Source organism: Rutilus rutilus (genome assembly GCF_951802725.1).
Source record: "Rutilus rutilus genome assembly, chromosome: 11".
Taxonomy (NCBI): domain Eukaryota; kingdom Metazoa; phylum Chordata; class Actinopteri; order Cypriniformes; family Leuciscidae; genus Rutilus; species Rutilus rutilus.
The window spans coordinates 34,697,914-34,714,167 of NC_140216.1; the positions used below are offsets into that span (position 1 = coordinate 34,697,914).

Sequence of the window (16,254 nt, forward strand, 5' to 3'; positions counted from 1 at the left end):
TGCATAGTATTTACTGCACAGTATGCTAGTTTTCCACTCAGAACACAGCCGCTGACAGAGCCGTTCCCATTACCTATGAGGCAAAGCAGTGGCATGACACAAATGCCAGTGAGTGATCTCACATTTCAGTAATTATTGACTAAACCACTGTGAACACAATGACATTTGTCAGTATAATAGTGTGTTCACACACGGATATAAAGTATTTGCACGTTTATGGTTGGTTGACTGACATGATGGTAATCTCTGACCCGCGGGCTCAGTATGAACTTGGACACATTCACCCATAGGGCGGCACTGAACACTATTTTCACAATTACTCTTCTCTTCATTTCACTGTGTTTTTAGTCCACCAATCACGCCCATGTTTCTACAAATCCAATCAGTCATGCTTGTGCCAACATTTCTGAAACACGCACATATCGCCCGCTTGGGACTGTATCTCTTGATTATTTATTATTTCAGGAGTTTATTATTTTGTAAGTGTCATTCAGCCTCCGCAGTGGCAAGCGACTCGTGAAGAGAACAAGTGCTAGTAATCACGGGGGGCGTTTAAACACTACTAAAATGAGAGATGACGCAGTGGAGAGTGTACAGTGTTCAGGGTTCATGTCATGGTGTCAGTCTCCTGAAATTAATGTGAGAAAAGTTGAACACCACTGGATGATGCTGTTTTTAAAAGAAAAAAACATTTTTACATAACACATTTTTTTTTTTTCATATGTCCCCAAACGAGCATTTCTGTCAGATTTCCTTCACTTCTGGGGACAAATTTGTCCTCAAACTACAGCTAAGTACACACACACACACACACAAGTGCCATAAGTTTAAACCATATGTCAGTGCATCAATCTCAGCGTAAACGTGTCTCCTCCAGTATGTCCAGCTGTTAGAAACAGATGCTGTCTGACGGGCGTCCTCACAGCAGGGACACACGTAACATCCACAACACATTACATCACATGCTTTACTCCACATACTCTAAAGCTCATACACCGTAGTACAACAAATAACTACTAGGAGAGTTCATCTGAAAACAGTTTCTAAACCAAACTCTAAAATCTGATTGGATGAGATCGATTAATGATGCCTAACTAAGGGAAGCACAACACACAGACAGTCGTGGCTTATCGATCATTATAAAACAGAAATTTAAGTTCTAACATCTGATTAGATCAACGATCTGTACACTTAATCATATTGATGTTGCCACCATTTTAAAGCTGCTTTGGAAAAATCTGTATTGTAAAAACCACTAAAAAGATAAATCATCATGTATATGACGTTGTATTCATTTTATAAAAGCAATATGCCACTCAAGGCTGTGTGTTTCAGTCATTTTACCATGAATAATGCTGGGGTTCAGACGACATGATATCAGCCCCATTTTGGCACAATCCATTTGAAGCAGGGTGTCAAAAGACAGGGATGCAAGAATCATTTTATCTCGCATAGCATGAAATTATGCAATGGAGGAAAGGTTCATGGAGTTATGGAAACAATACTCCTGCCTTTATGATGTTTCCTTGAGGGACTATCACAACAGCGTGAAAAAAGATAAATGCGTCGTTAAAGACGTCAAGCAATGATTGGCCTGGAAGCGAGAACTTAGAAGTCAAAATTCCACACAATTGGACACAGTGACTATCGTAAATAAGGTAACACTCATAAGTGTGTTCAGCTTCAGGTTATCAGAACAGCTGCTTTGAGTTTCAGTAAAGGATATGATGGTCCAGCGGATGTCCAGCGTGCTGTTGATGAGTCCTCCCTGGACCTGCTGTCTCTTCTCTTCCTGCTGGCGTACCGTGGACAGTCGCAATGCATCGTGGTCCGTCACGGGAATGCTGTCAAAATCAAACTTATCCACCTGAATGGCCATCCTGCAAAAACACACATAAGTACACAAAGGTCAAGTGAAGTGCTTGTCAAATCCACAAAAAAAAATTAAAGTTTTTATGGAGGATGACACGCTCAAAAAGAAACCCTTCAAATGTCAGTCAAATTTCATTTGTGTACACAATGTTAAAAAACTGTTAGCAGAAACCCATCACCATAAAAGGCTCGTCAGAAACTGTACACAAAAAATGCCAAGGACGTGTGCAAGCTCACATAACCACTTCAGGCTCATAGAAACGACAATAAAATATCCTTGACATTTCCATGTTCTCCGTTATCAGCAAGCAGAGAGAAAGACAAAGAGAGAGAGAGATAGAGGGATAGAGGGATGGATTAATGAAGGAGATAAGGCCCTCTGGGGGACCGCTGGGAGATGCTCTCAGGCCTGGAGTCGAATCGCAGCATCTCTGGAGAGGAATACGACAGCAAATCTACTGATACGAGACAGAAAATATGCTGAGATGTAAGCTATGGTTTGAGTGTGTTTCGTAGAAATTATATAGATGACAGTTAGAATATAAAAGAATACACTAGATTTACATAGATGGATGGATGGATGGATGGATGGGTGGGTGGGGGGATGGATGGATGGATGGGTGGGTGAGTGGATGGGTGGGTGGATGGGTGGATGGATGGGTGGGTGGGTGGGATGGATGGATGGATGGGTAGGTGAGTGGATAGGTGGGTGGATGGGTGGATGGATGGATGGGTGGAAGGATGGGTGGATGGATGAGTGGGTGGGTGGATGGATGGATGGATGGAAAGATGGGTGGGTGAGTGGATGGGTGGGTGGATGATGGGTGGATGGACGGATGGATGGGTGGATGGATGGATGGGTGGGTGGATGGATGGGTGGTTGAGTGGACGGGTGGGTGAGTGGACGGGTGGCTGGATGGGTAGATGGATGGATGGATGGATGGATGGATGGATGGGTGGATGGATGGGTGGAAGGATGGATGGATGGATGGATGGGTGGATTGATGGATGGGTAGATGGATGGATGGATGGATGGGTAGATTGATGGATGGATGGATGGATGGATGGATGGATGGATGGATGGGTGGGTGGGTGGGTGGATGGATGGATGGATGGGTGGGTGGATGGATGGGTGGGTGGATGGGTGGGTGGGGGGATGGATGGATGGGTAGGTGAGTGGATAGGTGGGTGGATGGGTGGATGGATGGATGGGTGGAAGGATGGGTGGATGGATGAGTGGGTGGATGGATGGATGGATGGAAAGATGGGTGGGTGAGTGGATGGGTGGGTGGATGGGTGGATGATGGGTGGAAGGATGGGTGGATGGACGGATGGATGGGTGGATGGGTGGATGGATGGATGGGTGGGTGGTTGAGTGGACGGGTGGGTGGATGGGTAGATGGATGGATGGATGGATGGATGGATGGATGGATGGATGGATGGATGGATGGGTGGATGGATGGGTGGAAGGATGGATGGGTGGATGGATAGATGGACGGATGGATGGATAGATGGATGGACAGACAGATGGATAGATAGATAAACATCATTAATGGTGAGATTTGACAGCGCACACACACATCCTCGACTTCTTCCTGTTTTCATTTATCCAGTACACACACAGAAGTCAACAGGCCCTGCAGACACTGATCTATAATTCATCACACACACATTACGGAGCCTCCGGCCGACTCTCTCACTGTTTCCACAGCCTGTGGTGTGTTGGCCGTCATACAGGAAGGAATAATTATTTCCTCTCGCTCTTCTTTCATCCGTCTCGTGTTTAGAGGACTGCAGTGGATTAACACGCTGAGATAAATGAGATGAAACACAGTGAAGGTGATTCTGACCCCGAGACTCACGGCTGTTTGTCTCTATCTACTCTTCTCTTTTGTCTGTAAACACTCCTCCTCATGTTGCTCTGACATCATTTCATTCATCTTTTTGTTCTTTAGGATAATTTTTGTTGCCTGTTCATTTACACAGTTGCTTGTTCTTTTCATTATTTCGTTCTGCCAATCTTTTATCCATTCTTTCACTGTTTTGTTTTTGTTCTATCATTTTTATCCTCCAGTTCTGTTTCTTTTGATTTGTTTGTTCCTTTGTTTGCTTGGTCTTTCTTTCAGTTTATGCTTTTATTTTGCCATTTGATATTTTGTTTGTTTACCTGTTTTTGTTTCGTCTCTCTACCACTTCATTTCTGTTATGCCTTCCCTTCTTCATTCCTTCCTTTTGTTTGTTATTTCCTTCTTCCTATCTACATTTCTTCTTTTTATTCAATCTTTCTACCTTCCTTTTTGTGTTTAACATTCCTTGCTTCCTTTTTAATTTCTTCCTTCCTTCCTGTTTTTCATACTTTCATTTTCATTTTTCCTTGCTTCCATCTATCCTTCAATTGTTCTAACTTTTTTTCCCATTCTTCCTACTGTCCTTTGCGTTCTTCCTTTCATTCTACCTTCCTTCATTTTTGTTCTTCCAAACTTCTTTTTCATTCTTTATTCCTTCCTTCTTCCATTCTATATTACTTGCTTCCCTTTTCTGTTTTACCCTCCTTTGTTCCTTTTTGATCCTACTTTCCTTCCTTTTTCGTTCTACCTTTCTGACTTTTTTGTTTCATTTCTTCCCTTCCTTCCGTCTTCATTCCTTGCCTTTTTGATCTACCTACCTTTATTTTTGTTCTTAATTTCTTCCTTTCTTTTTATCTACATTCCTTGCTTCCTTCTTCTGTTCTTCCTTCCTTCCTTTTTCACCTACCTTCCTTTCTGTTCTTTATCCTTTCCTTCCTTCCATTTTCCATTCTTCCTTCCGTCCTCCTATCTCTCTCTTTAACGCAGTGATGATGTTTAGTCACCTGATGTTCATGAGATGAGAGGTTATTGTCAGTGAAGAGGTTGCAGGTGTTTTGGGATTGATGCTGATGGACGTGTCAGTAAATGCGATCTGATTCGCGTATAAACTGATCCTGTAAAACAACACGCAGGTGAGAAGAGATGTTGAGACATGATGAACTGATAAAAACAACGTCTGAGCCGTGATCTGCGATCTAGAATCTCATATGGGAACTCACACAAGCTCCAAAGAAAGACGTCTCACTGCTGAACATGAGCAGCGCTCAGAAAAACTCACATTCACACATTTCTACAGAGACGCCCAGAGTAATGAACCCAACCGCAGAGAGATCTCAGATGTGAGACTCATCTCAGGAAAAAAAGAAGAACAAAAAGACCGAAAGATCCCCTTACAGACGCAAGGGGATTGAGAAAATTCAATTCAGCAGTTATTATTTTAACAATAAAGCAAATTTAAACTGGTGAATTTCAAGATGCTACTTGTCAGAGAGGGTTTTATCATGAAAACAGTTCACAGCTAATGTTGTAATTAGCATAAAGAGTGACGGCACGCCAATTAAAACACGGCCACAAAGACTACTACAACTGAATCAAAAAATCTCACTAACCAATTAATCAGTGTGATTCGCCCCTAAAGCTAATGTCCCACAGATATATAACATATGAAAATTATATTTTTGCATAAAGAAAATTAAGCCTGGGGCTTTGAGACCATTACATTTAAAACAAATACAAAAATAAATTGGAGTGAAATATGACCTTTTTTTGAGATTCAACCTAATACATAGTTATGATGGTTTTTGTTTAACATTCATCCATCTTTCTCACAATCATATAAAAAGAAATATTGCATTTAAATGCAGTTTTTTCACAAATCCTTCACATTTCTCACCACTGATGTATAAAATATACAGAGGTAAAACCTCAAACACAACACACACACACACACACACACACACACACACACACACACACACACACGTCCCTGTTCTTCACCACGAGCTGTCAGTATCAATGCATCTGGACAGACTCGAGGCACAGACAGAGATTGATATTATTCGATACATGAGCACTACAAAGGAAAAAGAAAAAGAAAAAATAGTAAGAGAGAGAGAGAGAAGACAAGAAACTGAAACAGACTCTAAAGATTAAAGGACAACATCTCTCTTTCTCGGTCTCTCTCTCACACACACACACTGGGTTTTCATGTTTTATGGGGACTTTCCATAGACATGGTTTATATAGGGTACAAACTGTATATTCTATCCCATAACTCTAAACAGACCCATCACAGAAAGCCTTCTGCAATTACACATGTTCAAAAAACATCATTCTGTATGATGTGTAGTCGGTTTTCTTCATGGGGACTAAAAAATGTCCAACAAGTACAAGGATTTTGGATATTGCTATATTTCTATATTTGCTATAGAAGAAATAAAGTGACAGGGTGGGAAAAAAAATGTGCTGCAGCATTTTAAAACAATCAGTTTGCATGCAACCACTTACATTCAAGAAAGAAAGAAAGAAAGAAAGAAAGAAAGAAAGAAAGAAAGAAAGAAAGAAAGAAAGAAAGAAAGAAAGAAAGAAAGAGCATTTATGTGATCAAGGCTTTTTGCTGCAGTTTCAAACAGAGAGAGAGAGAGAGAGAGAGAGAGCGAGAGAGCGAGAGAGAGAGGGAGAGAGAGGGAGAGAGCGAGAGAGAGGGAGAGAGCGAGAGAGGGAGAGAGCGAGAGAGCGAGAGAGAGAGAGGGAGAGAGCGAGAGAGAGAGGGAGAGAGAGAGAGCGAGAGAGAGAGGGAGAGAGAGAGAGCGAGAGAGAGGGAGAGAGCGAGAGTTATATTTAGCTCACGTGTGTGTTCTCTCTCGTGACTCCAGCAGCAGAAACACTGAGCTATTTATAGACTGGCTCCCAGTAACCTGCGGTTACAGGCAAACACAGCAGCATCACTGCGCCACGGCAACGCCGCATCACCACACCCAGCATCAGCACACACACACACAACATCTGAACATCACACTAACTCACTGTGTCGTTCAATTAGAGCAGATGCCATTTGAAATAGAATTTCATACACTCAAAACGACACAATCCCTCAGATGAGTCCACAGAAAAGATGACAGGTTATTAAATCCCTCCGTCTGCAAGAGATCTAATTCAGAATTAGGTATGTGTGTGTTTTTCCTCATTTTATTAGTGTTGTGCTAACAAGCATACAATGTATTTATATATATATATAGTATATTTAAGCAAATATTTATTAAATATATAAATGCATGTGTGTGTATTTATATATACAAAATAATTATGCACAGTACACACACATATATTATGTGAACACAAACTTTTATTTTGGATGCGATTAATTGTTTCACAGCCCTAATATATATATATATATATATATATATATATATATATATATATATATATATATATATATATATATAGATATATATATATATATAGATATATAGATAGATAGATAGATAGATAGATAGATAGATAGAGTTGATAAGTTGATAAAAATAAGCTTAAGTTGATTTAGCATATTTGAATATTTGAATAATGGTATGCAACAGTAAACATTTTTGTCTTGTTTTGTCTGCCATCTTTTGTCATCAGCTTTTCATCAGCTTGATGCAATATATGTTGGAATTGCAGCACTGCATGCGTCTGTGAAGGATTGTCTTGGCACTGGCCTAATATAATCTGAGTAGACCGCATAATTAATATGCATTTTCTGTCCATACGGGACATTTCGAATGTTGCCTATGTAGGCGACTCAGGGACAGATCTAGAGAATTTCGGCTACAATTTGAGACTGTGGGAAAGGGAAAATTGCAGTATGCATCCTTACACACACGCGCGCGCACACACGCACACACACACAGTAAAAAGAAAAGTGGCCCTTCATCATGGATGAAGCACTTAGAGGTTTGTTGCTACAGCAACAGGCTTTTGTTTAAATTATGTGGGTAATGAAGAAGTTGAGCAGAGTATGGCACACCAGCAGGCACACACACACACACACACACACACACACACACACACTTCACAAGAAAAGTGGAAAGAATGCAAAAAAAACAAAATGCACAATGTGTCACAAATTCAGTGCCCTTAATGGTATGTGCGTGTGTGTGCGTGCGTGTCTGTGTATGTGTGTATGCGTGCGTGCGTGCGTGCGTGCGTGTGTTTCAAAAGGTGTGAATCAGTGACTGGCAGTTCAAACAAGGTTCCACACAAATCAACTATACGCACATGTGAAGATGCACACACTGTATGAGGTCATCACAAACACAATCACTGTAAATTCCCTGTGCTGTGATAGTCATGAAGTCAGCTGATTCTTCTCACAACACACACTCATGTAACCATCCAGCCTTTCAGGTGCACACGGCCCGATCATTTAAATATTGACATGTTCATCAGAAACATATATAAGGAAATGTTCATTGTTCACAAGTTCATACTGTTTGCACCTATAACTTCTCAAGCTAAAACACACACACACACACACACACACACACACACACGCTTCTTAAAAAAGATGGGAAGATTAAGAGACTTTTCAAATCCATTCAGTCTTACCAACTCTTACAAATAGTTTCTCGCATCATAATCCAACATCTAATTAAAATGAATATCAAAAGAAGCTGAACAATAACAAACTAATTTACTTATTTAATTAAGATATTTTGGCAAGGGAATAATTAGGAAAGAGAGAGAGGAGTAAAAAACACTTCAAATGAAAACCTGTTTTAAATGTTTTAACTTGCCTCGAGTACAGCTTTGTAGTGTGTGCACAGTTGTGGTGTGTTTTGAAAGAAGACATTTGGAGGTTTCAATGTCTCAGAGTCTTGACTTCAATATGAACTTATTATGATTGAGTTAGTTACCAGCTCAAATATGATGGCATATACAAATGCGCTGTGAAAATCAAGCATTACAAAGGATCGCCGTACAATAAACGTATTATCATCAAGAAAGATATTTGGGAATCGATAAAATAATCATTTTGCACATACTAGCCAAACTGAAATGTATTTATTTATTCATTTATTTATTTTTACTAAACAAAATAAATATATATTTCATAACCCTATTTTTGTTCGGCCTATTTTGTTGATCTTTTTTTATATATTGACTGAACAATATGGTGAAATATGATGAAATAAAATCATTTGCAATTAGACCAAGGACATTTCTTAACTCTTTCCTCGCCAGTGTTAAAAAAATAAAATAAATTGCAATCAATGGCAGCATTTTTGATAATTTTCACAAAATTTTCTGGGCCCCTAGAATACTTTGTCGTATGAATATCTGTACGTACAACTTATAAAAAGAAAGAACATCAACACTTGAATGTGGGTAAGTTTCATAAAAAAAGCAACATTTTGAACAAAAAGCTGATAAAAAGCTGGATCGGATTCATCGGAATCAGATGGAGCAGATCGAGTCCATCAACACCCCTAGTGCTTCACAGTCCTACAGCTCGTCCTGGGTCGACATTTCATTCGGTAACTTGTTTTGATTTATATGCAGTTTAATGTTTGCGTTATTTTACATGTGCCTGAAGCAATGCTTTTATCGCTTGTTTCTCGGATCTGGATATTCTGTACTCTTTCCCAGGATGCGTAACAGCGCCCCCTACCTTATAACAGTGAAAACATGGATTGCAGGAAAATCTTGCCAATGGCGGGGAAAGAGTTAAAAACTTCCAGTGCCGAAAACACAAACTCAAAATCTCATCTGAATCTTGAATACAACAGCACTTCACTGAGAGAAACTCCAGCATATCCAGCTCTCGCAGAAACAATCTCCGTCAAACAGGGAAAAAAAAAAAGCCAGCTGAAGAGATCTAGGACTGGGAGAAATGTATTAGTGAAGGTGAACCCTCGCACCGCTGGACGCCTCATTGTCACGCTGGCGGCCCGCAGATGATTGACATGAAGGATTGGTATGCAGCGAAGACAGTGTCGTCCTTTAAAAAACCTCTCCCTGAAAGCATTCATCATACAGAATGACAGACCGACGCAGAGGAAAAGACAGAGAACCTCCACAAGATGAGATAGAAAGAAAGAATCAGTGTGAAGAACTACACAAAACACACACAGTGTCATTAAGGAGGGGGGGATTTAGCCCTCGATGAGATCAATAACCAGTACAACACACACACACATCGATCAGTATGTACTTGTTTATATTTCATCCTCCATAATCAATCCCGCCGCAGCTTCTGTAATCTGTTCATCAGTTCTCTCTGATTCTGTCAGCAGATTTCCCAATCGAGTCATTAATCGGGTGATCGGGAAAGGGTACGTGACCCCGCCGGGTGTCACGAGAGCGGAGAACTCGTGCACAAAGAAACGTAAGTCTGCAGGTCAGCACAAACCTATCAACGCTCCATTCCCACAATGCAACACTCTGGGACTGTCATGGCTTTGGTGAACAGGACAGTGCAGAGAGAGAGATGTGCACTACAGCAGAGACACATGACACATGAGTTGAGAACATTAACCATCAAAAATATTGGAAAATTAATTTCGCATTTAAAATACACTACCTTTCAAAAGTTTGGGGTTTTCTGAAAGCCTTCACGCGGGTGAGTAAATGATGTTCATCAGAATGTTCATGTCTGAGTGAACTATCCCTTTAATGATTGACATGATGACATTTGCTGTTCATAAGTTACCTGTTTTATAAGCTATCGCTTCCAAAAGAAGAAATAAGTAAAAACATTACATGAATAAGAATTTTTCTCATTTTAAAGTCAGGTGCATTTTATCCTTTCATTCCTTGAAGTGAAAGAACGTCATGTGGTGAATTCTGTCTCCTCAAGTTTGCATTTCTCTGCATATCTTCAATAAAAAGGCAATTTCAACGTGACACATCAAATCCCTGCTGTGACGTATAGAGAGACACTCTGTGTGTGTCAAGTGTGTGTGCATCTCCACGACTCTATGAAAGCCAGAACCTGTGACCCGCTGCAGCTCTGGTTCACGCGAGTAACCTTCATGAAATGGAAAGCTGTCAGCAGAGGAGAGGGTCAGGGAACGCCGTCTGACAGTCTTCAATCAGCCATTACATCACAGCGATGAAGGAGAAGAGTGTGTGTGTGTGTGTGTGTGTGTGTGTGTGTGTGTGTGTACCTCTGACACTCGCTAGCGTGCAGCACCAGGTCCTGGTTGTTCTTGGCAGACAGTGTGAGCTCATGTTCGGTCGAGTTGAACACGTCCAGCAGGAGATGACATTGACGAGTACTGAAGACAAAGGGAGAAAAATAAATCTGTGGATCAGTTATTTCATTACATTCATTTTTGAACATCAATCTTTCTATCCTATAAAAAAACTTCAACAAAGGACACATTTGACATTTAACACACAGGTTTGCATTTTTAGGGGCAGCATGTTTATTATTATATCAGATATTATTAAAATGCTTATTTTGTCTATGCAGTATATACGTTATCATTCAAATAAATACATATTTTTTATTTAGCAAGGATGCATTAAATTGATCAAAAGTGACAGTAAAGTCTACATTGTCACAAAAAAGCACAACTGTTTTCAAAATTGATAATAATAATAAATGTTCCTTGAGCAGCAAATCATCATATTAGAATGATTTCTGAAGGATCGTGTGACACTGAAGACTGGAGTAATGATGCTGAAAATTCAGCTTTCCAAAACTGTATTTGAATTGCAATACAATTTCACAATATTCTTCTATTTACTGCATTTTTAATCAAATAAATGCAGCCTTGGTGAGCATGAGAGACTTCTTTCAAAACTCATGAATGGTACAAAAATATGAACAAAATTGGCTTTGTTTAAATAATTTTGATATTCATTCTGACATCAGTTTATAGCCATGATAGCTACACACACACACACACAAACAGATGGTCACACCGAGGTCATGCAGATCCACTTGTCATCTTCTGTCCAAACATCAAAGGTTAGCATCTCTTTCATGTCCGAAAGCTTTGTGTGTGTGTGTGTGTGTGTGTGTGTGTGCTTTATTTATGAAAACAAATACTCAAATTCACCACAGTAATCATACTCCTAACTACTAGTATTCCACCTAAAAAATCTGCTTATAACTTCAGTCAAGGTTTCTTGCAACAAAAACAGTCATTATTTAGTTTCTATCGTCACCTTCTCTGACCTTCTCTTGCATATGCACATTTAAGGATTAGTACGTCAAATATAGCGCATCAAACTGTTATTGCAAGAAAAGGCCAGTTCGCCATGTAATGGCGCCTTTAAGCCCCAGTGAGCCGAGTGTATAAATAGCAGAGATCTTGAATGATATGATGGCCGGTGTGTCTCAGCGCACAAGAAGAGCAGTCAAGACATGCAGTGTGTCACTCTCTCTCTCTCATTTCTTACAGTGATCAGTAGAGAATGAATCATCACAAGAGATGCTGCCAAGTTTTAAATAGCAGAGAGGAACTGAGAGCGAGTGCCAACCAATGCTTACTCAACACGAGCATCCCTCGTTCTCTCGCTCTCCATCAATCTCTCTCGACATGCGAGCAGAAGCTGAAAGAGTCCAATGACGTCACCGCCTGCAGACCACCGAGGATTTAGAGGAACGTTTCAAGTTAAACACAACGAGTCACATGAAATTGACTCCATTTACTCAATTTTAAGCCACTTGGAGGAGCAATACAAATACAAATACAATACAAAAGAGCAATACAAATAATCATGCACTTACGGAAGAAGTCAGTGGAGAAACACACTGTGATAAATGTTCAACTATTTCAATACTATAGCCACGGCAAAATGATACCTAACCTTGGCTGTGTAAAGTTATATCCGACGCAGTCATTACCGTGTAAAAATACAAAACGTAACATTTACATTTTATGCATTACTTACTGACTTGTGTTGCATACATTTACATTTCATCATTTCATGCATTCCCTAGGAATACAACTTCTGACTTCGGTGTTGCTATATATATATATATATATATATATATATATATATACGCTGCACATTTCTGCTTTGAATCATCCGGAATGCTTTTCCCCACAGACTTCCATTATAAGTGGATTAATGTCTATGTTTTAAGTTGCGAGTCTAAGCTGTATCGAACCCAAACAATCCTTCTGGCATTTCCCTCCGGAGTTCCTCGTCTCACAACATCCGCTCACACCACAGACGAGATAAAAAGCTTCTTTTTTTTTTTTTTTTTTTTATGACAGGTTGTTTTTCATTTAATGGTCTTCCTGTTTTATTATTGTGTTAAGTGCATCTAATTGTCAAGTGTGTGTTGTGGGCGTGTGTTAAGGGTGTCTGAGTTTAGTAATTAAACTGTTGCTTTTTACAACATCCTGTTGAATTTACAGTATTTGGTCAAACGCACACACACTGTACATTTGTCCACACATTAAGAGGTGTGGGTGTGAGTTAGAGACACACACATTAGTCACGGACCACTTTGTGTGTTAGGAAAGCATCTTTAAGAACCTTTAAAGAGAAATAACCGAGGCAGTCCAATGAGTATTCATCAGATCTGTGGTGTGGAACCGATCTCTACTCTGCCTACATTATTCAAGAGCAGACGATGGGCCGTTTGTCTGGACCCGCCGCACAGATTTTCATCTCAGCAACATTATTTCGTCTGAAGAACAGCACAGCGCTCGAGTGGATCCTTCAAGATGCTGTGAACATTAGTGTGTCTGAGTGCGTGAATGTGTCCCGTTCCTATAAAGCCTCTGCATAATGCATTGTGGAAAGAATTCATAATGCATATTGTGCTACATTAAATGTGTTGATGAATAATTATAAGCACATTTACAAACCATTTGAATATTTATTCATAGTTACTCTCTTAAAGAGTATACTGAAATAATGCATTCTTAAAGGTAAATAAAAAAAAAACTGTTTAATGTAAATGTTAATAATCCACGAGAGGCTGCAGAACACGAGTGGAGTAACTAAATAAAAATAATAAAATTAAGTTAAATAGTTAAATGAATAAATAAAAATGATAATCATTATTTCTGAATTTAAATAATAACAATATTATATTTTAATATTTATTATTTAAATCTTAATATTAAGATTTTTAATCTAACACAATACCTACAAATATGTATATATATATAAAAAAATTATATATAGACTATTCACATAGTCTAACCTTAACCCTACAACACATTTTGGCAGTTTTAGATATGCATTAAGACATTACGTACTCCTTTTATAAACCCTTTTGTCCTCATAGGGATGTATTTGCATTTCGTGTTGCTATTCTTAGATCGCCTGAAGAGAAACAGAGAAACATGTCGACCAACCGACTGTTGAATATTTCACACCCGTTCAGCACAAGCAGGATTTTCCATTTCTATGTGCTGTGAATACAGATGCTGTATGGCAAGCCGTTTTAGCTTCAAATGTTCCCAGTGTCACTCGTCGTCATTGCATTTTTACTAGTTAGAGTTAGAGAGCTCTTTAATAATAATTGCTACTAGTAAGAATTGAACTGTAGAGCTCTCTAACTGAATTCTTACTAGTAAAAATGCAATTACGACGAGTGACGCTGGGAACATATGAAGCTAAAACGGCTTGCCACAGATGCTGTTGTTTTTGGCCGGTCTCCAATTTGCCAAATGAAACTTTCTTGGCCTCGTGTGAAAGAATTAGCTAATCATAATTTGAGGTTTACAGCCATCGCTTGAATAAATAAAGTTCAGAATGAAGCACGTTTGCCACGGAGGTCCACAACAGTGTTGAGGAAGCGGCTTTGAAACTTTAGCCAAACTACAATCTACTCACAGTTTACAGCAGCTCGACTTCACATGACAGTCAGGACATTTTTTAAGCAGTTCACTTCCCTGTAAGCTACTAATAAAAGTGGCTAACTACATTGAAGCTCATAATTAATGAATAAAGATATACAAATAATGTCATAAAAACTCACAAAGAGCAAATGCATACTCATAAAACAAGAAAAGTTCATTTATTTGACTGAATCAAAAGAATGATAATAAATAATAATAACCATCATTAAATTAAAATATTACTAGAACTATATTATATTTGGATATGAAAAATAAAATATAAAAAACATACTACTACTACTACTAATAATAATAATTAGCATTAGCATAACAAATCTGGCATTTTAATACATTTAAACTAAATATAACTAATAAAAGAAAAATTACAATAGTTAACATTACTAACAGCAGCCATATTTAGCTATTTTTATATGTTATCACAATTTTTATTTTGTAAAAAGAGGAAAAAAAAAGAGGAAAAAAATGACCCAAAATTCAAATGAATCAGAAAGAATGAATGATTGAATTTTTTTTTTTTTTTTTTTTTTTTTTACCAGTTTATCAAAATGCATCATCTGAACAAAACTGACTCGCTAAAATGAATCAGATCTCCCAAAATTATTTGAAAGTGACATTCAATGTATGTGGAAAAAAAAATGCTTGTTACTGGATAAACTAGACTATCATGAAAACAGCTGAACTACTGAGAAAGGTAGAAAGCAGTATCACTACTTTCAGCTAGTTACTCCCCAGCACTGGTCAGACGCTCCACAAAACACAGAGAGAGAGAGAGAGAGTGTGTGTGTGTGTGTGTGTGTGTGTGTGCAGTCGATCCATCCGACAGGAATAATAGATGATCTAGATGACTGAGACAGCAGATATTATTACAGCTAATGAGTCACTTCAAGTGGTCATTACTAAGGTGTGATCAGTCTCTCTCCATCCATCTCCATCTCTCTATCCCTCTCTCTCTATCTCTCAGCCGACAGAGACAGCAGCAGTCATTCATTCCACCTCTGCTGTGTCACGCAAAACATTAGCGTTGGGGTTCACCGGTGCAGAGCGGCTTCTTCAAAAAAAAAAACGTATCCGACTCCATTCATTCGGCAGAGGAGACTCCACCCTTAATAATGCAACTAAGCACACACCGACATCACAGAGCAGTGTGTGTTTACTGTGTGTTATGATGCAAACTACCTAAAAGATGTGCGGCGAGGCTTCGTAGTGCTCTGATGCTGTTTGAAAACACAACCACAATATCTTCTGTGTCTTTAACCAGTTTGGAATGATCATATTTCATCTGAGATAATGGAATAATGTTTTTATGTACTAATATCTCCCAAAAGGTGATCAAAGCCCACGCATCCTCAGAAATGCATCATATTTTATTACCTCTCTTAGAGACTTTACACTAAAAACAACAGCACTGTTAATACGCTAGCCAGTAAACTCTCAGGCTTACACCAGAGACACTATCTAACTCCAAATAAAAAGACACACACACACACACGCAATCGCAAACACAACCTACCCATCACACAAACCTTTCTGCATTTTTACATTTTCAAAAAAAAACAAAAAAACACTTGGTATGATTTATAAGCTGCTTTACCAAAAAATGTCCGCACAAGAACAAGGATTTTGGATATTGCCATCATTGTGGGGACATTTTGCCAGGACACACACAGACACAAACACACACACTTATTTTTGCGCAAGAAACCCTGAATAACAATATA

At 38.9% G+C, this 16,254-nt stretch overlaps 1 protein-coding gene across 2 annotated transcripts in view; it reads right to left on the bottom strand.

Moving 5' to 3' along the window:
* Positions 1–16,254, bottom strand: part of trappc9 (trafficking protein particle complex subunit 9) — a 210,273-nt gene that overhangs the window by 73,130 nt on the left and 120,889 nt on the right. For both annotated transcript variants that reach the window (XM_084423000.1, XM_084422999.1), the window contains 2 exons: positions 10,868–10,978; positions 1,727–1,880 (listed from right to left, as the gene is read on the bottom strand). In XM_084423000.1, coding sequence (XP_084279126.1) covers positions 1,727–1,880; positions 10,868–10,978 — 265 coding nt within the window. The remainder of the gene's footprint in view (positions 1–1,726; positions 1,881–10,867; positions 10,979–16,254) is intronic.